Source organism: Phyllostomus hastatus, unplaced genomic scaffold, assembly GCF_019186645.2.
Source record: "Phyllostomus hastatus isolate PE091 unplaced genomic scaffold, TTU_PhHast_1.1 phas_contig_86, whole genome shotgun sequence".
Taxonomy (NCBI): domain Eukaryota; kingdom Metazoa; phylum Chordata; class Mammalia; order Chiroptera; family Phyllostomidae; genus Phyllostomus; species Phyllostomus hastatus.
In genome coordinates this window covers 11136433-11163340 of record NW_025333977.1, presented here as the reverse complement: position 1 = coordinate 11163340, position 26908 = coordinate 11136433, and the positions used below count along the sequence as shown (strand labels likewise).

Sequence of the window (26908 nt, the reverse complement as noted above, 5' to 3'; positions counted from 1 at the left end):
CACAGTGTTATGGGGACTGCTCCCATAAACATCTGCCGTAAGAAACCTCTGAATCTTTTTTTTTGTAGCTCTTCCCCCTGCTTGTCTCCGGGGTGAGGCCATCTCTGCCAATCCAGGCACCTCTCTGAACAGGTAGTAGGAGCTCAGGTAATGGGATTTTGAATGGATGGAATCCCACCTCCCCTTACCCCTGACCATTCAACTTGACCCTGATAGAGCCACTGCAGGCTGGTCCTCGTCCATGAACATTTGGCTAGGGTGACTTCATTTCCTCAGAGGTGCTTGTGTTGGTGTTCTTTGTGGTGCTTGCTTCTTGCAAGGATGCGTAGCTGAATTTGATCAGAACCAAACAACACGCCAGATTTATAAAAATCCATGTGGAGGTGTCTCAGCCTCTTTTCCCCATTGGAAATCTAATTTGATTGGGAGATTTTTGCTGGGTATGTCATGATTTCTATGTTGAGATTATTCAGACTTTGCATGATGCACAGGAAAATAGCAAATTGAAGATTTGGATACCTGGCAGCCCCAGTGTACGAGAAGTAACAATGTTCAGTCTTTGAGGCTTTGGTTTTAGTTGTCTGAAACAAACCTATTGTGTTCAGGGAGAGTCTTGGCTGGCCTTTGCCATCGGCTCTCGAATTTGTTCTCTTAAACTTGTGGCCACTGGGAGTCCAGCTAGGTAGAAAACCCTTAATGATTTTATTCCTTTATGCTTGAAAATGCCAATTTTATAATTAATAAATTAGAAAAATGTCTAAAACAGTCAACTTTTTTTTCAGATTTGCAGACTTCTCACATTTTAAGTGGTTACTTATGACAATTATTTCTCATTAGACCTATGTTACAAATTTAGGTCTTTGTTCTTTAAGCTGTATTCCTATAATTACAATTAATTTTCCTCTGCTCCCTCATTTCCCCAATTGTCTTCTCCTGGTCTATGCCTAAATTATGCACAGATTGATGGGCAGATGAAATTCCATGAGTAGATTTAGGGTTCTAGTGGGACAACATAATTATTCAATATAGTTATACAAAAGATCCAGATTTCTTGGACCACAGTAACAATGATTAGTGACTGCATTTGTAATCAGAAAAGCCTCCTGCCTCCCATCTATCAAAACAAAGATTGAAAGCTCTTATTTGTCCCTCCATGCCGTGTGAATGAAAATTCATCCCGATAGACCTGTGATAGTTTATTGTATTTTCTCAGGGCTCATTCCTTTTAGCAAGAATGTCTGTGGTTATTACAAGGGCCAGCTGTTATTTCAAAGGGATATTTAGATTTTTAATTTCAAGTGCATAGCCTAGTGCATGTTTCACCCACACCCACAGTTTTAACTCCCACGTATATGCTGATAAACTCCCAACAGTGTGCCCCTGGCTTAGACCACCCCTCTGAGCTCCGTACCCAGAGGCTCATCCTCGTACCGGATGGCTCCTCTGATGCCTTTCAGCTCCTCAGACAAAACCTGTCTGGAGCAGAACTCCCGCCTCCCCACCTGCACCGGCTGGCTCGCCAACCCCATCTCACCCTTTCTCTCCCTCCCTGCACCCCAGCTACAGCAGCCTTTACGTTTTTTTTGCCCACAAATCTTACTTCTTCACCTAGCCAGCGTTTAGCTCATGTTTCAGACCTAAGTAAAGGTCTCTTCTGCAGAGAAGCCTTTTCTGAGTGCCCACACTAAGCCAGCCCGTTTTATGCCCTCCTGTCTCCGTGTATTGCTGCCTTATTGCATTATTGCTGTTGCTTTTGTGGTAATTTAATTTCTGTTCTCCCCCACCTTCTAATTTCCAGGAGAACAGGGACTGTTGTGACTTCTATCTCTAGTAAAAAGTAGAGCGCATTGTGTACAATAAATAGGTGCTCAATAAAATATTGCTGAATGACCTTACTTTATTTAATAGGGGAGATAACCATTTCCTATTTTATTATTTTGGCACTCTGTTATGTTTGGCTTTTAATCTCTGTGCCGTAGAATGCATCATTTCTCTTTCTTTGCAAGAAAGAAAGAGGAATGCAAACCCTTTTCTTTCCTTGAACAAAAGAGTACCCATAAACCACTCCTTCCAGAGACTGAGAAGGAAAAGGCCACTACTGCTGAGAACCCTAGTGTGCTTTAGAAAAGATTATTACAACTGGATAATGCCTTGAAATGGAAAAGGACAAACCCACTTCTTTAACAGAATTTCTTAGACTTTTTGAATTCATTTAACACTTTCCAGAATTTTCATGTTGTTTATCTCTGCACTGATTTTATTCAACTCTGAAATGGGAGGTTTTGCTCAAAAGATACCACTATTAGTAAAAGCTGTTTAATTGCAGTATTTTGCATGCTGTTAAAATTCTGTGCTGCTTGTGTCTGAAAATCTCATCACTGAAGTGTTGTCTAGGGGTTAATATTTACCCCAGCGAGCATAAAATAAGCCTGCGACAACAAAAGCACCCATTTGCTCAGTGAGAGAGGAGGGAAGGAGGCCTGGGGATACATGAGGAGAATAAGCAAACAGCATACGGCTCCCTTAAAAGTTAAGAACAGGCACTTTTATTTCAGATTTGCAGATGAGGAAAATGGTCAGCCCCTAGGCCTTTCATCTGAGAATCTCGAGGAATATGAGAGTGCGGTGCTGACTTCCAGGCAGCAGTTACCCAGGATAGTCACCAAGCCGATAGGATAGATGTGGAATCTGTGCAGATGCTTCGTTCTATTCAGTGTTGTTTCCCCATGTTCATGGTCAGGTCAGAACAGATGACATGACAGTGTTCCAGCATTTCTTGTGTTTAAATGCAGAAGATGGTGACTCTGCCCAAATGAAAGGAAGGACAGTGAACATGTTTATTATTTAGTGTTTTATTTTTACTCATTGACGACTTAAAATTGAACAGTAATGCATATTCACAAATAACCAACCATTCTTTGAAATTAGACCAGTGTCAGAATTTCAAGATACTGTGCTTTTAAGCTAGCAGAAGCTTATTATCTCCAGATGTGGAGGCTTGTAACTAATTAACTCTTTAAGTCAGTTGTTCCCGGCCTTGGCTACACATTGAAATCACTTGAGGAGCTATATATGGCTGTTGTGTGGGTCCTAGCCCAGAAGTTTAGCCCTGATTTAATTGGTCTGAAGTGTAGCTGGGGACTGGGGCAATTTTTAGAACTCCCCTGGTGATTCTGGTGGGTTGAAAACCTCAGATTTAAGGTGACAAATGCATATTTTCTCATTGGAACTATAGAATTTGTGGATTTGATAATGATTATATTCTGTAATGACAACCCATTTTGTACTAATCTTGTAGGTATGAGAAAAGGGGCATTTGGCAGGAAGGATATGATCACAAATAGTGTGTTAGAAAATAGGAGAAACAGGAGTTGTAGAAGAGTCATTTATGCCTGGGATTGTATGGATACTGATTTTCTTTGAAAAAAATTTTTCACTTAATTTTTTTCTTACGACAGCAACCCTAACTCACTGTAGAAAGTTGGAGGGTACAGGAAAAATCCCTCCCCCCCAAAAAAAAACTATAACCTCAATATGGTTTAAGACTACACTTAGAATGGTTTAAAAACTAAAGACCAGTGATTTCTCAACTCTGGTTTTACTTTAGAGTGTGCTGGAGTGCTTAAAAATCAGATAGCTGGGCTCTACCTAAGGCTGGTTAAATCATATCTCGGGGCTGAGACCCAGTTGTCTTCATTCATCAGTTCCTTCCTTCCTTCCTTCCTTCCCTATCTCTATATATTTATGTAGATTTATATCAGGTGATTTTGATGCAGTGGGAAGTGTGAGAATCACTGGACTAAAGTATTGATCTGATCAGTAAACTAAATCAGTTATCGGTTTACTGATTTAACACAGTATGTATTTGCTAGTTTGGGCAAAACTGATAACATGAAAATCATGATGGGGCAAGTAACATGTTCACCTTCATGTAGTTATTTTTTCTTTTTAACAGATTTATTTCATATTCCTTTCAATATCATTCTTTCATAGTGTCTTTAAGGTGGGATTTGTCTTAACTTTGAGCAATGTTATTTATGGCCTCCTCCAGGAATCAAAAATACTTTGGGAAGGCCCTTACCAACAGGGAACAAAGAATGTATTAATAGTGCTTTGTTTTGATTAATTTACATTGAGGACAACACCGTTCACAGCAGGACAATTTAAAGGATTGGTGCAGAAATAAATATGAAACACAGAAACTGGTGGAACAGTACTTGGAGTGCATCAGATGCAACCTTGAACATTATTAGTACTGTTTGTTTATCCGCTTTGGAAAATTATGGGATATCTACAGACTTAGAGAGGCACACCCATTTTATCATGGAAGGCAAGCTTTGTCAGCCCCTGTGGGCATCTGTTCTGCCTCCATCAACTCTACACATGAGAAAACTGATGTGCAGGGTCCCTGCGTTAGAAGTTTCAGATTGTGAAGGGCAAATCTTGTCTTCCCAGGCCACCCTTGTTTTGCATGATACCTCTTTCTTTGCACATAGGGCCAGATGGGGGACACAAAGGAATTGGTCATACTTTAAAACCTAGGGTTTTTCCAATATTGTAAAACAATAATGTGTTACAAAACTTGTGTCTTGTAAAGCAGCTGAAAGGATGGGTTTGAAGGTTTTAAAGAGCTTCAAGCACTGGGTGGTGTGGCTCAGTGGATTGAACATCGGCCTGTGAACTGAAATGTTGCTGGTTCTATTCCCAGTCAGGGCACATGCCCAGGTTATGGGCCTTGGGTTGTGGACCAGGTCCCTGGTTGGGGGCCTGTGAGAGGCAGCCAATTGATGTATCTCGCATACATCAAAGTTTCTTTCCTTCTCTTTCTCCTTTCCTTTCCCTCTCTCTAAAAGTTATTAACTAAAATAAAAATAAAAATAGAGCCCTGGCTGGTGTGGCTCTGTGGATTAAGTGTCAGTGAGCTGAAAGGTTGCTGGTTTGATTCCCAGTCAGGGCACATAGCTTGGCCAGGTCCCCAGTAGGGGTGTGTTGAGGCAACTGATCAATGTATCGATGTTTCTCTCCACATCATTGTTTCTCTCCCTTTCTCACACATTGATGTTTCTCTCCCTTTCTCTCTCCCATCTCCTCTCTCTTAAAAAAAAAAGCTTCGCCCTGGCTGGCGTAGCTCAGTGGATTGAGCGTGGGCTGCGAACCAAAGCATCACAGGTTCGATTCCCAGTCAGAGCACATGCCTGGGTTGCAGGCCACAGCCTCCCAGCAACTGCACATTGGTGTTTCTCTCTCTCTCCCCCTCCCTTCCCTCTCTAAAAATAAATAAATAAAATCTAAAAAAAAAAAAAAGCTTCAAGACCCTTTAGAGGCCATTATAGGATGCCATAGACATACCATGATGAGTTGCCCTGAGGCTGAGAAGAGGACCTGGGGGCTGAAAGATGGTATCCACTGGTGTGGTGCCTGGGAGCTTGTTAGAGATGCAGATGCACAGCCCCATGCAGAACTGAGTTGGAATCTGCAGTTTCATAAGATCATACTTATACACTATTAAGTGTGAGCAACACTGCTCTGAGAGACCCACTGGGCTTGAGTGTGAGTCCTCTGAGTGAGGGATTAGTCCCCATTGTTCAGGGAAGAGGGATGAGATGTGGGGGAAGCATTTTGAGGATGGAAACTTGTGTGAGGGGTACAGCTAATGACAAAGACCCCAAGTGGTATCTTAATGCTCAGATTCCCAAGTAGAAGACATAAGGACTACAAATGACCAGGTGATTTCTTTGTAGAATGGACTTAGTATTTTGAACCTCCTGTGTCTAAAACCCTGGAAGAGATAGTCAAGAGTATAAGCAGCACCCTAGTCTGCAGGTGATGCTTGGCATGTGGGAACTGGAGAGGACCCGAGAAGCCATCTAATGGGGGGTTAGGAACAGAACCCATAGCTGGCTTCAGGACGGTTGTGAAATCCAAGACATTATGCTAAATGTATGCATCTACATTTGTGCACCGCCTGCCCCCCGTGAACAAAGCCCTCAGCTTTCATCATAGTTCAAAGTAATCTGTTACTCCTTGCCCCTTCTAAACATTATAGCCTCTGACTAAAACCACTCTCCTTTTACAGATGAGAAGGTAAGCAGTGTATATTCCTACCATCCAGCTGGTGGCAGGGTTAATTCTGAGAGCCAACATTCCTTCAGTCTAGCTTAACAGGTCTTTATGGTCCGAGCTAGGGAGTATGAAATGCTAAGTAGATCTTCTGAGGATAAATCTTGCAAATCTGTGCATTTTTTGGTTATTGCAAATGATTAGATCTTTATAGTATGGAATACTGTGACATAAAAAGAACTTTACAAGACAGAGTGCTGAAGCATTTGTGTATCGGCCAGGTGAGTATGAGAGTATTCACTGCATAGGAGCTGGAGTGCTGAGGGCCCCCAGTATTGGCCCTGGTTTTCCCGTTGCGCAGGTGGGGGCAGCAGAGCTTGCCTACCTTTGGCATCCAACTGACTTTTTTTGGTGTTTTCATAGCTAATAAATGATCATTAACTCTCTGTGGGGAGTCAGGAGCGAACTTGACAAAAAGAGTGATATAATCCATGTAGCATTTAGATCAAGCAGTGATTTTACTCTCTGGTAAACTGTTGACTCCACGACTCCAAAGGACATTTAGAACATTTTTCATTTTGGGGGATTAAGCTTGTAAAGCTGCTGCTCTGTAAAACCACAGATGCACAGCTTTTGGTTGTAGAAGTTTTTAAGGTGGTCCCTCTTTGCAGCTACTAGAAAATACCAGTGTCTAGATCCTTGAGAATTCTGTCATTCAGGGTTAAGATGGGGGTTGTTTTTCAAAGACAAACACTTTTAGTCTCATTGTCTCATCTTGCAGCCTGTGTCTGAAGGTGTTGCAGCACCTTCTTCAGAGATGCATGCCTGTTGTAGCTCCTGGAAACCCATGTGGGAGATAGTCTTCTCATACACCTCTTATTTTGATCTCTTCATTTTTGATGCCCTATCCCTTGCTATTTCTCCTAAATTATAAAAGTCCATGCAGAGGTTTGATATCTGGTAACTGTAGGTACCTTGTTTCTGATACTACTTAATATAAAATTTTTTCTTGGCTAGATAACAAGTTCAGCATAAATCATAGTACTGAATTATTTCTAAATTGGATGAATTTATATAAAGTGATAAAATGTTATTGGCTTCCCTTTTTATTATCTTTAGTATTCATGAAGGAACAATTCTTTCCTCTTTTCTCCAAGGTCTTTAACAAAACTAGCCTTTGTAACAGTTTTTGTGCTATTAACTGTGAATGAGGAGAACTAATAGAGCAGAAAATTAAAATACCTTTGATGTTTTAATTTTAAACTTCTCATTGATAAATTTATTGCCGTGATTTCTCATTGATAAATTTATTGCTTTAAAAAGCATTCCTGTCTTTTATAGTGTTTTTTCTAGGTTAGAGCTTTGTTGATTTTTAAAATTTTTGCTATTTATATGACTTGTCCAGGAATAAGAATTTGGCCTCTAAAATCAACTTGATCATTGGCAGAAAACATATATGTGCTCTCAAGTATTTCATAGCCTATGTGGACCGGTTATTTTTGTTTTTAATATTTTATTTATTTTTAGAGAGGGGAAGGGAAGGAGAAAGAGGGAGAGAAACGCCAATGTGTGGTTTCTTGTCACATGCCCTCCACTGGGGACCTGGCCTGCAACCCAGGCATGGGCCATGACTGGGAATCAAACCAGCGATCCCTCCGTTTCAAGGCTGGCACTCAACCCACTGAGCCACACCAGCCAGGGCAGGTTCTTTTTTTTTTAAGTTAAGAAATGTAGGGCATCTCAAATAGGTTTTCACCCTTAAGAGAATATGCCTTTGTTATGAGGACGTTAGAGAGTGGTTATGCTAGAATATCCATGCTTATTTTTGAAGGAAAAAGCTCCAAAGCTTTTGTGTACAGTTTTCATGGCTGGAAAAGGCCTCAGGAAACTATTTCATGCAGTCAGTTTGTGGGTCCCTTCGAAAAAGGAAAGTTCTAGGGAGCAGGGAACACACCCGGCTTATGGGAGATGCCCAGTAAGTTCTTGGTAAATGAATTGGTAACCTCCCACATGCTGCCCCTGAGGATCCTGAGGCTTGGGAAGGATAAATGGTGGGTCTAACTGAACTGCTAGTGAGTGGTGAGAGCCAGGGCCCTGGACAGTGTGGTGCAGGGTGCCGTGCTTACCAAGCGACACCGTGTGCCCAGGTTCTCACGATTCCTTGGTCCTATTCTAAACAGAGGCTGCTTGCTGACTCCCAAGCACTGACGTAACTATCCATCCTTCGCCCTGCCCCAGGTCCTTATTCCCCAGGCTAGTCGGAACATGGGTTGTTGCTCCCTTTGCTCCTTCTTGCCTTAAATATTTGTTGACCTAGTTTCTGTACTGGGGGTTCAGCAGTTAGCAAAGTACAAATAGCCCCTCTCTGGACAGAGGTTACAGCCTTGCCTCCCTGTGCTATTCCCTATTCCTCCCTCTCCCCCCCACGCGCATATGGGACCTTTATGCTATATTAGTTTTTTCTTAGAAATAATTTCGTCCTAGTGTCCCAGATTCGAATCCCAGCCAGGGTACATTCCTGGGTTGCAGGCCATAACCCCCAGCAACCACATATTGATATTTCTCTCTCTATCTCTCTATCTCCCTCCCTTCCCTCTCTAAAAATAAATTTAAAAAATAAAATATTAAAAAAAAGAAATAATTTTGTCCTTACAGAAAAGTTGCAAGAATAAGAATATAACAAAGAACATCCATATATCTTTTATGTAGATTTATTTACTGTTAGCCTTTACCCTATTTGATTATCATTATGTACACACACAATTATTTTTTGGTAATGATTTGTACACCTCACGGTCCTTTGCCCCTACAAACCTCAGTGTGTATTTCCTAAGAATGAGGATATTCCCTTATAGATCATAGCACAGTTATCAACCTAAGGAAACTTAACATCAATAGAGCCCTTTATGATTTTTAAGGTCCTTTATTTTTTTAATAATTAAATTTACTTTTTTTTTTTAGATTTTATTTATTTATTTTTAGAGAGGGAAGGGAGGGAGAAAGAGAGAGAGAAACATCAATGTGCGGTTGCTGGGGGCCATGGCCTGCAGCCCAGGCATGTGCCCTGACTGGGAATCGAACCTTTGATGCTTTGGTTCGCAGCCTACGCTCAATCCACTGAGCTACGCCAGCCAGGAGGTCCTTTATTTTTGAAAGATTTCCCCCCCCCCCCCAACTGATATCTGCAGGGAAACAGACCTGGGAGAAAGAAAGGAACAAAGATAGAGAAAAGATTCTGGCTTCATAAAACTTACACAGTTCTTAGGACCAGGGCTGGCTTCATGGGTGTGACCTGTGCAGGCCTTAGAAGGGCGCTGTGCTTGGTTTAATGCTCTGCTGCTGCTGTCTCGAAATTCTTTACTTTTTGAAAAAGAAGAAAAGCCCCATCTTTTCATTTTTTGCTGGAACTGAAGATTATGTAGCTGGTTGTACTTAGAGTGTACACAGGTCCTGGGCTAGGAACTTTCTCATGTGTTAAGGTAGGTACTATTGTAGATGGGGAAACTGAGGCTCAGAGGGATTTAAAACCACCTGGCTTGGCTTGCTGAGCTATGTGGTGGAGCCAAGATTTGAGTGCTGGTTCCTCGGGTGACGTCTGCCCTGTTGCTTCTAATTCCTCCATGTCCTCAGCTCTCTGCCACTGCCCTGAATTATTTCTAGATTAGGAACTGAACTGTCCTTTCTCTTTTTCCCCTGAGGAATTCTACCTTCTTTTGGTACCACAGGGTCTCTCACTCCTCTTAAATCCCTAAAGTTGTTAACTAAAATGCCATTTGGAAAACTTTGATAAATTGATTTTCATTTGGAGAGAACTGCCCATGAGCTGTTTCCATGTTAAGCTTCTCTCCGGTCATAGAGAAAAGGCTGCCTGGGTCAGCCCCTCTTTCCTGGGCCTGCTTCACGATTCCAGCAACCGGCGTTCTTCATGTTCCCAGTTTTCGGAGTCTCTGGGAACTGCAAAGTGTCACCCTTTGGGGTCCTGTGCTATTCCCAGTGTCTTCCTGGAAGTGGAGAACTATCTGGAATCTGAGTTTCTGTGTTGGGTGGGGCTTCCTGCCCTCAGGCCTTCGTGGTGCCCACAGCTGTCCTGACCTGTTGCTGGGGATACATCGGTGACCGGGACGTTCACCTTTCCCGTCCTCGAGTTTACGTGATGGTCCTCCCTGTTGCTATGTCCCATCTACCTGTTAAGATGCCTTTTAGGCACAACAAAACATTGGTACATCAGGATTGTTTTTGGGGAAAATAATACAAGGAGGAAGGAAGTTATTTGACTTAGAGAAGAGACACTGCAGAAATATTAATATGTGTAAAAATGCATTATTAAAGTTGTGGAGAATAGTCATTTTCTCTTTGATCAAGAAAGCGACAAGGGTCAATTTTTCATTTAGGTTTAGAATTTCAATGGTTGTGGTATTAGTCATTTAAGATCATCCTTTCCCTAAAGGTCATGTTTAGCTGCTGAAATGTCCTCTGCAGACGTTTCAGGGTTAGGTTTTCAGAGGCATACATCTCTTCTCCTGTCCTTCAGGGGGTTTGTGGCCGTCCAGCTCTCCCAGAGAGACCTGCTCCTCATGAGGACGAGTCAGGAGAGCCCCCGGTCAGCTACGCCAGGGCAGCAGACCTGACGTGGGTGGAGGCTGGGCTCACCTCTCGCTGCCGCAGGAGCTTTGCAGTATGGTCCCTCCTTTGCCAGGCATTGGCTTTGCTGGCCTGTGAGAGACTTTCCAGAGACATGGCTGCTGTCTCGGTTCTGAGCTTTTCTGGATACTGACTTTGGATTCAGGGGATCAGAGTTGCTCTCAACTCTACACTCAGAAGAGCTTTGTTTAGGAGATAGATTGCTTAATAATCTAGAATCTCCTCTCCTCTTTGCTAACTCCTCTTTCCTTACGGTTAACTTTGCGTTTGCATTCCTTACGGGATCAGTCTGTGTGCTAGTGTTCTGGAGTTCAGCACCACCAGAAAGGAGTTTGCATTATGTGATCACATGTGCCTCCCATTTGAACTCACACATTGTAATCCCTGTTTGACTCGCTGTAAGCCAAGCCATGCCTGGATAGGTATCATTTACCTTCTGTTAAGAGATGTCAGATTTAGGCATGGAAAAATGCTCTCTATTAAAATATCAGATATGCACACAAGCTTAGTTCTTCCAAAAGCCAACAGTCCTCTTTTCACTGGAGTGTTGGAGAGAAAAAGCCCTGAGGGCTTATTCTGGAACTTTCCTACTCCAGCTAGGGGGCTTCTCTGTTGAAAGGTCCAAATGCCTCCTGAGTGCTATTGGGGAGGGGCTTTGAATATGTCTCTAGAAGTTTTGAGGATTTAATCAAAGCTTCAGCTCTCAGAGTAGACATGTGTTTAATATATGTCACTGTCAACAAGCATTTGAGTTTCCCATGTGCCTACCTATCTCTGGTTAATTCCCCTCTGTTAATGTTATAACTAACACTGATCAGAACTGATGGGTAAAGTCTGGGTAATTGGCTTTATATCTGGGTACGAGTTCATGAAACCCAGCTGTCAATTGAATTTCTCATTTCCCAAGTCTCCACCAGAAGCAGCAAGTGCTGTTGGTGCGTGTGCACCGGCTGCGGGCTCCTCCTGGGTTTCTCACAGGCCCGAGCAAAACCTGCCTGTAAGGTCTCGGGACTCACGTGGGCGGGCAGCTGGAGCAGAACTCGAGCGCTGAGGCTGCCAAGCATTTTACTCTGAATTACGTTGACTTCTTCATCAACTGACAGTGATGTGCTTGTAGATTTTCATTCTAAACTGTAAAATCTCGAGTGACGTGACTGATAGTCAAGTTCTTCCAAAAAGTAATGAGAACATTTTATTTTAAAGCCAAGATCTTGAAAGGGAGATGAATAAATCATCAAGGAGACATCATTACAAAGAGGCAGTGGGGCTAAAGGGTGGCTCATCTCTGTGCCGGGAACACAGCAAAATTAAATGTGGGTACCATTCAGTTTGTTTGGGGATTTAGATGCTAAAAAATGTGTGGTGATTACTGTCCACTGATGTGTGTCAGATTTTTAACGTAGGCCAAGTCCAAACTGATGTGTTTGACAAACATATGTGATCTATCCGTAGGACACATTCTGTATCATTACAGGATATAGTTGTATCTCTGCAGTGGTGAAAAAACAGCTATGGTAAACCTGCTAAGTAAAACCTGCTTCTGCCATCCTCAGCATCAGTTAAATTTTCAGGCATTGGATGGACATGCGTACCCCTTATGTCTTTCTTTGTGCTCAGCTGAAATTTTTGTAGTATGCTTGGTTTGTAACTTAAGTTTTTGGTTATAGTTTATTGTCTAGCAATTAGATATTGTTGGCAAAAATATGTTAAGCATGTATGCTTGGTGCTGGGAAAGAGCACTGTGTTTGGGTGAGAAAGCCCAATTTCAGGTAAGTTTCTCCCAATGTATTAGCTTTGTGACCTTGGTCAAGTCACGGAGAGTCACTGAGGCTCAGCTTCCTCCCCTGTGAAAGCAGGGTGATCACAGTGCCCCTGCCCACTCATATAGTTGTCACGAGGTACCTGTCCTTGAAAGGACTTCCTAAGGGGAACAGTGTAAGGTGCCGTGCAGGAATGGTACGGTTACCGTTACTGCTGCTGTGGAGCATGTAGGTGTTGATCCATTGCACGTACCTTGGTCTGTGGAGCGCCTTCACTTTTCCTTTAGAACTTAACTAATGGGAGTGTTTTTGTTCTTTGAGGTCGATGCAGAAATTTTAGCCATTTTCTTAGCCCTGACAAGGGTTTCTAAATGTTGTGTAGTAGTGATTTCCTTAATTTCATTGGCAATGAATAGGCCTCAGGCCTGTACTCTGCTGGTCTTGTTTGAATGGAGACACGATCCCTACTCTTTTCAGCCCGTCGAACTCCACGTCTGCAATGACTGCAGCAGCTTTTGTCTAGTGAGTTGAGTCCATTGTAAACAAACACTAAGGGCAGATTTCTGGTACTATTCCATAGGTTATTAATAGATACTCTGAGGCTCAAGTCTCCAGCCCTTCAATGAGCTACTTTATCTCCATGATTGGCACAAGCCAGGTAATGGGGATGGTGCTGTCTCTGCCTCTGAGTCATGTATTGCTCAGGACAGTTAGGTGAGTACAGATGGCCCTGAGTACCGATGGTCAGAGGATTTCAATGGACTGGTGCCCAGTGTCCGAAGAATGACCCGGAACAGCTTGGGGCTCAGCAGGGTTCTCAGACAGGACAGTGCCTCAGTGGTGGGTACCCTCTGTTTTATGGAAGAAAATGAGCTTGCTTCCCGAAAACATCTCCATGGGCATTCATTTGGGACTTTGCCTGCATCCAGCTCTTTGGATTTGTAGGTACATGTCGGATTCTTGTTGGGCTTTCACGTGTTTGTGTAGTTACAGTAGTCATTTTGCTACATGACTCACATTGAGGATTTGGGATTTCCTGTGTAGTTGAGTGCACAGTGGAATTTCCTAAAAGGAATTAAACTCAGCCCTAGCTGGCGTAGCTCAGTGGATTGAGCGCGGGCTGGGAACCAAATTGTCTCAGGTTCAATTCCCAGCCAGGGTACATTCCTGGGTTGCAGACCATAACCCCCAGCAACCGCACATTGATGTTTCTCTCTCTCTCTCTCTCTCTCTCTCTCTCTCTCTCTCTCTCTCTCTCCCCGCCCTCCTCCCCTCTCTAAAAATAAATAAATAAAATCTTAAAAAAAAGGAATTAAACTCTAGTAGCTCTATTTATTTTTGGGGGGTTTCAGATGAAAAAAACATGTTGCAGGATGTAACATGTTCAAGATCTCCGTGATACCTTATCTGGTGAAGGGCGGTGGTCCTAGAGCCGGACTGTGGGGGTTCAAAGCCAAGGTTATCACTCAAGTGCTGTGCCAGCTCAGGCAAGTTATTTAACTTCTCTGCCTCCATTTCCACATCTGAAACTAGAAAAGCATTTCATCGAATTCACTCATAGGGGCATTATAAAGATTAAATAAGGCATGTACAATGCTAGGAGCAGTGCCTTAGATGTAGGAAACTCATCATAACTGCTAATAATCCCCAAAGTTAGTGCTCCATCATTATAACCAGGGGGAAGGGATTATCTTCTTTCTAACAGAGTGTTACTAAATGGGCTAATTTTTAGAAAAATGTTATTTTCTTTACGAATAAAAGAAATAAATGCTAGTTCTAAAACATGAAAATATAGTTAAATTTAAGAAGAAAATAAAACCACCTAGAGATACCTATTGTTACTCTTTTTCATATGTTTTTCTATGCCTTTAGTCTGTTTCTATATACATAATTAAAGTCATATTGTATATTTAGTTTGTATCTTTTTTCCCCACACAGTATTTTAGACAATCACCAGGTAATTGCAGTGTCTTAAAAACCTTGTCAAACTATTATTCAAGACGGCAGCATAGGCAGACGTGGCTCGCCTTTTCGCACAACCACATCAAAATTACAACTAAAATATAGAAAAACCATCACTCAGATGGTTTTAGAAATCAAGTTGAATGGAAGTCTGACAACTACAGAATTAAAGAAACCATAGGTAGGAGGAGAACAGATGCAGAACAGCTGGTCCCGCACCCATATGTGGGGGATAAAAATTTGGGAGGGATATCTCAGGAGCGAGGAGTCCCAGCCCCACACCAGGCTCCCCAGCCCAGGGTTCCCGTGCCAGGAAGATAAGGCCCCACAACTTCTGGCTGTAAAAATCAGCAGGGATTGAGTTGGTGGAAGAAACTATTGGAATCCCAAGCAGTTACTCTTAAAGAACCCACACACAGACTCACCTGCTCAGACTCACTCCTTCTGAGCTCTAGCACTTGAGTAGCAGCTTGAAAGGCACCAGTGGCCTTTCTGAGAGAAACTGAAGTGCCGAGCATCAAGGCAAGCACAAGCCATAGTCTCTTTTCTAAATTCTCCCCAAACAGAGCCACAGAGCTGGCAAACTGGTGCCATATCTGAGACTCCATCAACCTTGCAAACACTGTTTGACCAGTCTTGGAGATCCCCAGAGACTCTGTCCCACCCAAATTAAAAGTCCACCCAAGCCACTGTTCCATATGAATGGCTGGTCTGAACTTATGCTTCACAACTTCCTAAATCCTCTTAAACAGTTGGCCTAAGTAAGCCCCTGGCCTAGCACTAGCAGCAGCCAACCTAGATTCACAGCTTGGCTTTGCCTGGGAATCTCCAAGCCCAGCACAAGCAGTAGCCATCTCAGATTGTTTTGTAGCTTAAGCAAGGTGGCCCCAGGCAAAACACAGGTCAGGGCTGACTTTGCTTTGTATCACTTGGGAAACCCCAGGGCCAGCACACCAAATGGACAGCCACAGATTGGAGCACCACCACTCTGTCCCTGCACAGCTGATCCTCCATGGACGGTGGAGATTGGAGGTCAGCTCCAATCCTTGCAGCTGACTGGCCTGAGTAAATCCTTCCCATTGATCTGCCAAGTATAACCAAGGCTCAACTACAAGAGGAGGGGGTACTCAGATCACATGAAGGCCCCACCTTGAGTACCCAGCTTGGGTGATAGGGGAGGCTGTGCCACTGGACTGTATAGAACACCTTACATTAAGCCATACTACCAAGACACAGAGTCAAAGTAGCTTTACCTATTACATAGAAACAAACACAGGGAGGCTGCCAAAATGAGGAGAGAAAAAAAATATGGCCTAAATTAAAGAACATATCAAAACTTCAGAAAAAGAATTAAACAAGATGGAGGTAAGCAATCTATCACATGCAGAGTTCAAAATACTGGTTGTAAGGATGCTCAAGGAACTTAGTGAGGACCTCAGCAGCATAAAAAAGATCCAGTCAAAAACCGAAGGCTATACCAATTGAAATAAAGGACAAGTTACAGGGAAACAACAGTAGAGTGGATGAAGCTGAGAGTCATATCAATGGTTTGGAACATAAGGAAGCAAACAACTAATCAGAATAAGAAGAAGAAGAAGAAAGAATCCAAAAAAATGGGGATAGTATAAGCAGCCTCTGGGACAACTTCAGGAGGTTCAACATTCACGTCATGGGGGGCCCAGGAGGAGGAGAAAGAGCAAGAAATTGGAAATGTATTTGAAAAAATAATGAAAGAAAACTTCCCTAATTTGGTGAAGGAAATAGATATGCAAGTCCAGGAAGCAGAGAGAGTCCTGAAGATGGATGCAAAGAGGCCAACTCCAAGACACATCATAATTAAAATGCCAAAGGTTAAAAATAAAGAGAGAATCTTAAAAGCAACAAGAGAAAAGCAGTTAGTTACCTACAGGGGAGTTCCATAAGATTGTCAGCTGATTTCTCAAAAGAAACTTTGCAGGCTAGAAGGGATTGGCAAGTAATATTGAAGTCATGAAAAGCAGGGACCTACAGCCAAGATTGCTCTACCCAGCAAAGCTATCATTTAGAATCAAAGGGCAGATAAAGAGCTTCACAGATAAGAAAAAACTAAAGGTGTTCATCATCACCAAACCATTATTATATGAAACATTAAAGGGATTTATTTAAGAAAAAGAAGATAAAAAATATGACCAATAAAATGGCAAAAATACATGGCTATCAGCAACTGAATCTAAAGAACAACCTAAGTAAATAAGAACAGAGACAGACTCCTGGATACAAAGAGCATTTTGATGGCTGCCAAATGGGAGAAGGGTGTGGGAGAATGGATGAAGAGGTGAGGGGATTAAGAAGTACAAATAGGTAGTCACAGAATAATCATGGGGATGTAAAGTACAGTACAGGAAATGGAACAGCCACAGAACTTATACACATGACCCATGAACATGAACAAGATGTGGGGATTGCCTGAGGGAGTGGGGTGTACTGGGTGGAGGGGGCAAAAGGAGAAAAATCAGGACAACTGTAATAGCACAATCAATAAAATATAATGAAAAAAGCCCTGCTAATCGCTAGGTAGTGTTCTAAAATATGAATGTATATTTTATCATTCCCTGTTGATAGGCATTTAGATTGCTGGCATGTGTTAATTGTTATGACTAATACTAAGGAAACATCCTTGTACATATATTTATATATTTCCGGTGATTGCTTTATGATCGCTATGTAGCAATGATGATTATTGACTAAAGCAAGTGTAAACAGTTTTAGGAATCATGCTGCATCCTGCCTGATGACTTTGTTAAGTTTGTTACAATTTATGCTGTCAATTGGGATTTACCAGCATGCGTGAAAAAGTTCCTGTGGACTCTACCTGCCACCAACTTACCCAGGGGCTTTGGGCCCAGGGCTGGAGCACAGGGTCTGGCTGGGTGGCTGGGCGCCCACCCCTTGCCAAGAGGCTCTTTCACTGTGAAGCTACTGCTGCTCTTTACTTGCTTTGAACTGCTATGCAACTAGTGAGGAGACCTTAATATGCTTTAAAAATTGTAGGGGTGAACAGGGATCATGGCTTTACAGACCATTTTTCTTCCTAAGCATTTTCGTGTCTCTAGCACTCTCTGTCACAGTGTCTGGCACTGTGTGGGAATAGCTTCTAACTGGGAAACACGAGGAATTCTGAAGTTAGGCCTGAAATCTTGCAGACGGTTCCCATGACCTGAAGCATGGAGCTGGTGAGAAGGGCCTGGACCAGGAGATGGCCTGGGTTTGCGTCGGGTTCTAGCACAGCCGTGTGATCTTGGACGCCTTGCCTAACCTCAGTCTGTTTTCTTCCCTTTAAAACATGGGTCCCCTATGCTTTCTTGTAGGATTCTTGTGGAGGTTAGAGAAGGTAACGTTTGGGTGCTGGTGTTTGGTAAATGGTGACTTTGGTAACAAATGTCTCCTGGAGTGAGGTACCCCCCATGTTTGTGTCAGTAGGCTTTCTGATTGGATTTGGGAGTCTCGGGGCCGGTAAGTGCCCTGAGTTGGCCTTGGTTCAGAATTACGCAACTGGTGAGGTAGAGTTAATGGGGAGAGAGTAGTGTAGAACCTCTTCAGCATCAGACTTGATTAAATGAAGTTCTATCAAACCAGTGATGTCGCTGGTTTGGAGTGGCCATCCACTTAACCTCTAGCTGTGGAACATTCACTTGTCCTACCACTGGGTTTGTCCTATACGAGCTCATTCACTCTTCAGAAATACCCTGTGAGGTGGGTGTACAGTCCCCAGATGAGAATATTTAGGTTGAGAAGGCTCCTTCAGTGGGGTTGTCAGATTTAACAAATAAAAATACAGTAAGTATTGCTTGCATGGGATAGCCTCATACTAAAACAAATTTTTTTGTTTGTCTGAAGTTCGAATTTAACTGAACGTCTTCTTTTATCTGGCCGCCCTACCCATTGCTTCCACAAGATCATGCAGTGAGTAAAGGAGAAAGCTAACCCTTAGAACTTCCTTCTATTTGACTTTGAAGCCTATGCTTTGACTTTTTCCTCTGTGATGTTTCTTTAGGGAACCAGAAGTAGGACTCAGATGTGAAAAATGAGGAAAAACGATGTCAGATGGTGTTTCGGTTCCTTCATTCATAATAAATTTAGCTGAACTCAGAGACAGTTTTCTGTATCTTTCGCCTGAACGGTGAGAGGTGTTTCCACATTAGGTCTAATTAAAAACGGAGACAACTAATATAGCTACTACATGCCAAGTACTGGGCTAGAAAGAATCTTGAAGAAGCCTCACTTTTTCAAATGAGGGTTTCAGGTAAGAAGTTAAAGTTTTTAAAGCCATATGGTTCTAGAGGTGAGCTGTCAGTGGAAGCACCATTCATCCCCAAAGTCTGTTGGTCTGGACTTGACTTTGTACATGACCTTTTGTTGGAAGAATACTGGAGAGTAATCAGGCATGATGTGTTATTCATCCAGCACCCCTGTCGACTTCAGAATAGGTGTAAAAGTTTTTTGATTCTTTCCCATGGGCTTCGTAGGAGGTTATTTGCTGCTGCTGAAGAATTGGGTATTTAGTAAGGGGTAGATATTTCTAGGCTCTCAGAAATCCATGAGTGTTCCTTGGTGGTCAAATGCATACACATGGGCCATGCCTGCCCTTTAAAATCTCACCCACCTGCCCCCGCAGAGCCACTGAGCGCTCGCTCACCTTGAGTGTGTGACTGGCCCTCAAAGTGCCCCGGAGTTCTTCAGCATAAACCCGAGGTGCTGCTCAGGGCTGCGGGGTTGGGCTCCGAACCTGAGAACCTGACTGCTGGGCTGGCCTTCCGGGGTGGAAGCTGGGGTGCTCCGAGGGTGAGAGGGTGAGAGGGATGAAGAACTTGGGAGGAGGCTCTCTGTGGATGAGGAGGGTGAGGGGCAGACTGCTCCCTCCCCCTCTGCTGACCCTCCCTTGTGTTGACATGGCAAGACTGCAGTGGGGGACTTAAGGAAGGAAAAGGGGAGGGCGATTTTCCAAGCCTTCCTGGAGAGAACTTGGGCCTCCATCTTTTTTTTGGATTGAGTGGGAAATGGGTCCGAAGATGCTCTTTGCTTTTTGGGTAGCTTTGGTTCTGGGAAGCCAGAGGAAGTGAGAGTCCCTCATTTGGCACCAATTTGGTGTTATGGGAACAATTGTGTGTTATAAGATTATGTGGGAGTGTCAGTCCTTTGAATCATTTAACAGAAGTGGGTATTTCGGAGATCTCAGGTTTTGGGGTTTGTTCAAAGTGCTGCTTAGTTGGGATTAAACCATGAAGCCCACTGCTTTTCTAGAATTTCAAGACTAATAACAATAGTGTTACAATAATGTAAAGTAATTGTAATTCTCAGCTTTTTGCATATTAACTGAATACTTTCAATTAATACCACTTTAGAGTGGGAACTAGTACACCTAGTGTACAAATAAGGAAATGAAGGAGCAGAGAATTCAAGTAAGCTGCCGAAAATCACACAGCTGGTTGGCAGCAGAGGCAGGATTTGAACCCAAGCAGAGCTCCTAAACTCTTAACTGCTATTTTGTGTAGTTGTGTCTTTGTAAATGTCAGATACATCTTACAAGAAGGATATTTTAATTATGTGTTCTTACACACACACACACCCCTTTGAAATTCAGATTTCTCAGGATTATTTAAGAGTAAATAGTGGGGCTGGCAAATTGGGAAAGAGAGGAGTGGGAATCAGGTTACAGCTTGGCACCTCTAGAGGAGTGGGGAGGGGGTTAGCAGTCTGGGCTTGGGTGGTCCCAAAGGGAAGGGAGTGAAGGGGTTGGCACTGGCATGTGCAGAATGGGAAGTGCTGGGAGCCTCAGGGGCCACGGGCTGCAGCTGAGGAGAAAAAAAGGCAAGGTTGGGGTGGGGGCAGGGGGGGTGTTATTATCACAAAGAGAATCCTGGGAGTAAGGGAGTTAATTGTCAGGATGCCGAGACCTGCTGGCAACTCTTAATGCAAGGCTACAGTACATTTGCTTGTGAAATACCTGTTTGCCTGTTTATCTGACTATTTCTATAAAGAAGTTGATTAAAACATGCAAACAATGCATATATGTACTTTAGGGAAAATTGTGCTCTAATAATATGTTGGTTCATTCACTAAAAGCTGGCTTTTTTTGATCCATTCATGCTACTTACCTTGCCCCTGGGGATGTGATTTTTACCTGACAAGGAGCTCTCACTGCCCAAGTGCTTTGAAATTGTAACCTCATTCATTCTAAGTTGGAAACATTCCAGTCTTTTCTGTGATTATTGCTGTGCTTGTGTGTGGAATGAGGACAAAAATGAAGGAAAAGCTTCAACAGTAGTCAGTAAATAGGTGTTGAACCTGACTGGCACAAAAGGAATGCACAGTGTGGAAGACCACATGGGACTTATTTTTAGTGGACTGCTTTGCCTCAAATGCAGTGATGTTTGCTTCTGAGACTGTGTGTGCTTCTGTGTGCGTCTGTGTGTGTCTCTGTGTGTGTGTGTGCACGTTCGTTTCCTGCATTCAGCCTGCGTCACTACCATGGCAATCAGTGTTTTCTCAATGGCCTTTGTAGGTGAGGAGGGTTTCTTTGACGGTTAAAGTCCTGCACTTCCCAGACATTAAATGTGCAGAATGCCTGGAGGGCTTGAAGCGCTGCACTAAGCATGCATGTCTCATTCCCAAAGTAGCCACAGCGCCTGCATTCCCACAATAGCGGCAGCCCTGAGCAGATGCTGCTGGTGTTCCTATCTGGCTGTGCTTTTCACTTTGGGACAAAGTTTTATAACCATATCTTGTGGATTTATTTTCTCCACACTAAAAGCCTGAATTGTGAAGATCTCATCATGCTATACAGGGAAGCATGAGCCAAATCCTTGGGACTGCTAAGGATGTCTTTGCCTTTTTTCCTTTTCCTTTCTGGAGATGTGTATCAGGAAAAGGCTTTGCCTTTAGAGACAAATTTCACTGTTCTTGCCAATAATGTGTAACAATATTAAATTTAATGGCAGACCTTGAAGTGTATAAAAACTTAAGTCCAGAAAAAGGTAAGAGTCATACTACTAATTTTAAGGTAAGTGTAATAGTCCTAGTAAAAGATGGTATACATTTCTTATTTTATTTCATGTTTAGTGAAGTTAAAGATGATCTGACTCTTGACGGCATACTTGAGAATATTATGTTTCAATATGAGATGAAAATGTAACAAAGTATTTTTGGTTAGGTAAAAGGTTTATTTTTTTCTTTCAAATGTGTACTTTTATGATGATAGCATTTGCATGCCGACAGATTGGACGTGCCTCATTGTAATACAGTGGTCAGTGATAAAAGCTTTTGCATTCTTATGTTCGAGCCAAGGATTAAAGACCTGCTTCAAATTCTGTCTAGTGCTTACAAACAGTGGGTTTTAATTTAAGCATTGTCAAGTCTAATTTCGTTCGAATAATGATGAATGAAGCTGTGTTTTAACTTTTTATGATGATCTGGACAGAATGACTCCCAGCGTGGATCAAGATAGTCATGTTTGATAGTTACAGTTGTACATTGTATGTTTATAATCAGCTTTCTGAGATGAAATGGCACAAGTACTCAGCACAGATAAAATGGAGGCAGGGTCCATGCATCATGTTCGCAGAGCCTGTTGGCTCCAGGAGCATGGGAGACACATCTTAGAGGGTGAGCTAGGAGAACAGAAATTGAAAATCTATGGAGATTGCTCTTGAATTATCAGCAGTGTTCCTGCCTGATCAGACAGAGTAAGTGGCATGTCAAGAAATGTCTTGTAAAACTTACCTCCCAAGTGAAATTGGAGGGTAAGTGCCTGTCAGTTCAGACGCTGCCTGGGCATCTGTCACTCAGACGGAACTTCGTAGACCTCAGGGCCGGGTGGGAGAGCCTGTCTGGGGACCGGCGCCGGTTCACGGTGCCCGCTTCAGTGTGTGGTGTCCACGGCCGCAGCGCTGAGGGCGGCTTTTTGCTCAGAATATCAGTGAAGCCCTGGTTCACATTTCTTGAGTGTTTCTGAGTTTTCTAACCTTTGGAAGGACCTTTTATAGAGAAATATTGTAGAATTTGGTTTACTCTATGCCCAGTTTGTTAGAGGATTTTCCATTTAGAGTTTTGACTTTTAACATGTCTGGAAACTCTCGTGTGCTGGGTGCAGGAGTAAATTGACTTGCACAGCATACTGTCAGGATGCCTTACTTTCTACTTCCTGAAAGTAATGACGAAAATGACTTCTGTTACTTTCACCATATAAAGTCAGCTTTAAGGTGAAAGTTAAAATTAGGCTGTAATTTTTAAACGTCATGGAAATTGGAATGAATTTTCTAGTTGTATAAGCTCTTAAAGTTGACGAATGTAAGGTGTCTTGTTTCAAGGTAGATGTCTTCACATATTGATGGTTTTACCAGGGATTTAAAAAAATGAGTATATGTTTCATATTTTACTCAATAGATTTTTAGTTATTTAATGGTTTATTTTGCAGCATGAAAAATTTCCTTGACTGACTGTACATCTTGGTATTAAAATCATCTTAGCAGGTGGCAAGATTATTTTAAAAGAAAGCTTTCTGAATTCCAGATCAGTTTTAAGTGGAGCATCTTAAAGTGTACAGATCAACTATATTTCAAAGTGTATACAACTAATGGAGTCTGAATTCTTATGAAACCTGAGTTAAACAGTAATGTTAGTGGGGGTGATTGCAAATGATAGAGATACAAAGTTGAAAAATGTTCATTTAGAGCCAGGAAGACCAAAGAGGAGAAACCTGAGTTTTTGATGGTATCTCCTTATTTTAAAACTGTATCTTATGTGTAAAACTTGTGATTGCTTCTGTACTTTGTATTTATGCATACACTTAGGAAATTATTAATATTAGCCTTACAATTTAGTATAATGTACTAAATCTTTCAGTTAGAAGTCACCTTCATGGTTCTTAAAGCAGTCAACACCAAATATGTAAGGGACTTGAACAGCAACATAAAAACAGAAGTCAGAGCAAGCTTCAGGCATCTAAGGCAAGTGTTTTAATAAACTTGTTATATCTGTGAACCCTAATTTCCTTTTTCGTAACAAGAGATAATACATTCTTGCTTACTTCACAAGGTTGTTACAAGAATTACTGGTGTAATGTCTCTGAAAGCATTCGGAAGGTGAAAAAGGACCACAGAAATGTAAAATGATATAATTATAGAAATAAGAATAACATACATTTCATCTATTTTAATGGGAAAGAAATTGTATTTGATTTGGAGTGCAAATAATAAAAACAGTTTGACCTAGAACCTTGGTGGCATCTGCTGCTAATTTGCCCCTTGGCTCGGTGTAACCTACATGCCAGCAGTGTGCGTGCTGTGCGTGGATGCCTGACGGGGCTGGCGTCGATGTAGGAGGGAGTCCTAGATTTCTGGAGCGGGGAGGAACCACAGCAATCTCACTCTTTTTTAAGGAGAAAAAACCAACAGTGCCCAATTTTCTCCAGACATGAAGTCGATCTGTGGCTGGCATCCAGCTTGATCCTGGTGGCTCGACCTGCTCTTTTAATCACAGAGATTTTTGCTCTTAGGAGATGCTAGACATTTAGATACTTGTGATTTCTCTCATATGCCATTTGAATTCTTTGTACAAGATCATTTTTAGGGAGTAGAAAATCAAGAGTTTCTCGTGGAATTTTTAAAGGCTAATAATCGGTATGATGTATTGCAGGATATAGTGAAGTCTTTATGTACATATGAGGTGCTCATTGAGGACATAAAAGATAAAAGTATCAACCTCTCTTCAGTAACTCATGGTGTAGTGCAAAGACATGCTTACATACCTTGAGTGTGGAGAAGTCAGCAAAGGACTTTTGGAGGTAACATTTGAACTGACACATGAAGAATAAGAAGGATTATTTTGGGTAGATAAGCAAAGATTGAAGATGAAGAAGCAGGCAGGGGGTGTTATAATAAAGACCCCATAATACAGGTTAAGAAATTTGGACATTATTTTTTAAAAAAATAGCAGGAGGTTTTCAGCTGGGGAGAGATTATTCTGATTTGATATTCAGAAAGATCTCTTTTCAGAAATATCAGTAGTTCAGCCCTGGCTCATGTGGCTTAGTGGATTGAGCACCCGCCTGTGAACCAAAGGCTCATCAGTTTGATTCTCAAACAGCGCACATGCCTGGGTTGTGGGCCAGGTCCACAGTAGGGGGCGTGCAAGAGGCAATGAACGGATGTTTCTCTCCCTCTCTTTCTCTCTCCCTTCTCCTCTGTCTAAAAATAAGTAAGTAAAATCTTAAAAAAATAAAAATAAATAAAAATCTTAAAAAAGAGAAATATCAGTAGTTCAGAGACTGAGGGGAGGAATGAGGCTGGAGCAAGGGAGACCAGAAGGCTGTTGCAGTAAATAGTGAGGATATAATGGTCTCTACTCAAGTTTCTCGGCTGAGCTCTTTCATGAGAAAACACTGTGCTCTCATGCGCACCCTGGCTTCCTTTGCCCACTGATCAGAGCTGCCCTAGAATTCACACTGCTTCTTCCTTGTGTATGCTTTTTACCCAGTCACTGTCTTACAGTTAGGATAAATCAGCTATAAATCGGTAATTGTCTGGTATGAAACCTAACATTTCTGCTTTACTCAATTTGAGACAGGATCATGCCAATTATCAGTATTTTTGTTCTGCTTTTACAGAGATCAAAACCTTATTTCCCCATGAAGCTCAGAGAACTCCAACTCCACCTGTTTTAGGGTACATACAAAATATTGATTTGAATGTTGCCATGTTGCTTGCATTGGTCCAAACATACCCTTAGACTAGGGAGGTCAGTGACCATGTCTTGGTATTGAACTTCGTTAAAACGGGTATTTTCCTGTTTAATGAAGATGATGCCGTGTACTTTATTCAGACCCACAGACCTATCAGACTGGCTCTCGACTGTCAGGACAAGTTCATCTATTTTCTATTCCAGATAAAGTTTAGAAATAGCCTGTCTAGTCCCAAAAGTAATCCTGTTGGGATTTTTTATTGGAATTGCATTGCATGTAGAGAATAACTGAACAGAACCACCCACTTGAAGATACTGGATGTTCCCTTTCAGGAACATAGTAGGATCCACTACATTTTAAGGTCATTTATGTTAGTAAAGATTTTTATAGTTTTCTTTATGTAGTTGGTTTTATTTTTTTAAAAAAAGAAAATGTCCTTGTTTTTTAAAAAATGATTTTATTTATTTTTAGACCGAGGGCAAAGGAGAGGAAAAGGGAGGGAGAGAAACATCAGTGTGCGGTTGCCTCTCACACACTCCATACCGGGAGCCTGGCCCGCAACCCAGGCAAGTGTCCTGACTGGGAGTCAAACCAGTGACTCTTTTGTCCCCAGGCTGGCACTCAGTCCACTGAGCCTCACTAGCCAGGGCTGTGTAGTAGGTTTTTGTTGGCAGTGTGAATAGATTTTTTTAATTTACATTTTCTTATTTTTAAAAACAGTTGAAAAACTTCACAACTTTATTATAAAAGAACCAGGACAGGCACTATAGTTTTCTCTCCTTTCTTTTCCCCTTTCTTAAAGAAATGACTTTTAGCTAGTTTACTTTCCTTTTTGTGGGGTTTTAGTGTTACTTCATATCTCTCAATGATGTACTTATACTACTATCCATTGCATTTTCTATTTTACTATTATCTGTTCATTTTCTCCTGTGTTAGATGAGGAATTCACTCACCTCTAGCATCGCCCTCACATCTCTTTCAGTTACTCTATTGGTCACCTTTGTAACTTGGCCAATTCACTCACGCTTTTGATTCCTGCTCTGCCCAATAGAAATACGCTGTCTAGTGACTACAGCCCTCCTTCTACCAATGCTTTCTCTCATGGTTCCTTCTACCTCTTGTCACATATATTTTTTCCCAATCTTTTTCTGTATTCATAATTACTCCTTCCATGTTTCCATTATAGGTTGATTTTAAAAGATTAATATCAATAAGAAATTTTACATTTATGACTACATAAAATTACGTTATTGTGCTATGTAAATTCTCACCAGAGCAACGTCATCGCTGTTAATTTTGGTTAAGGATACTGCTTCAGAAAATGATGTCTGAGGAAAAGGACAGATTCTGGAGATCTCAATACAAGATAATCACATCAACTTCATTAGAAAAAATCGAGCACCTGAGAATAATAATTTTGGCAACCAGTAGTCTTTGTCATAACGAGGCACGTGTAGTTGCTACCTCCACTTTGGGTTGAGGACTCTGAGGTGCAGGGAGAGAAAAATAACTTGCCCTAGGTCATACAGTAGTCTGTAGAGCTGACATTTGAATCCATGCAGTTATGTTCCTTTTCTCCCAGGTGATAAACTTCATAAGCAGGAAACAATCGATTGCCTTCTCTGTAAAAAATTCTCTATCATCTCTATAAAGATGTTTCAGTTTAACTTTACTTTTTGTATATACCTTTCTCCAGTCCATAGGTTAGCCTGCTTTGCCCTTGGGTATAAAGATCTGCAAATGAATACAGGGATCCCTCACCTATCGC

General features: G+C 42.0%; 1 protein-coding gene across 5 annotated transcripts in view; it reads left to right on the top strand.

Moving 5' to 3' along the window:
* PLCH1 (phospholipase C eta 1) overlaps positions 1-26908 on the top strand; it is a 180830-nt gene that overhangs the window by 31875 nt on the left and 122047 nt on the right. Inside the window, exon 1 of one of the 5 annotated variants that reach the window (XM_045851640.1) lies at positions 21119-21436. The exons of the other annotated variants lie outside the window; for them this stretch is intronic. Coding sequence (XP_045707596.1) covers positions 21394-21436 — 43 coding nt within the window. The 5' untranslated portion in view covers positions 21119-21393. Of the gene's footprint in view, positions 1-21118; positions 21437-26908 lie in introns of those variants that run through there. 5 annotated transcript variants of the gene reach the window in all.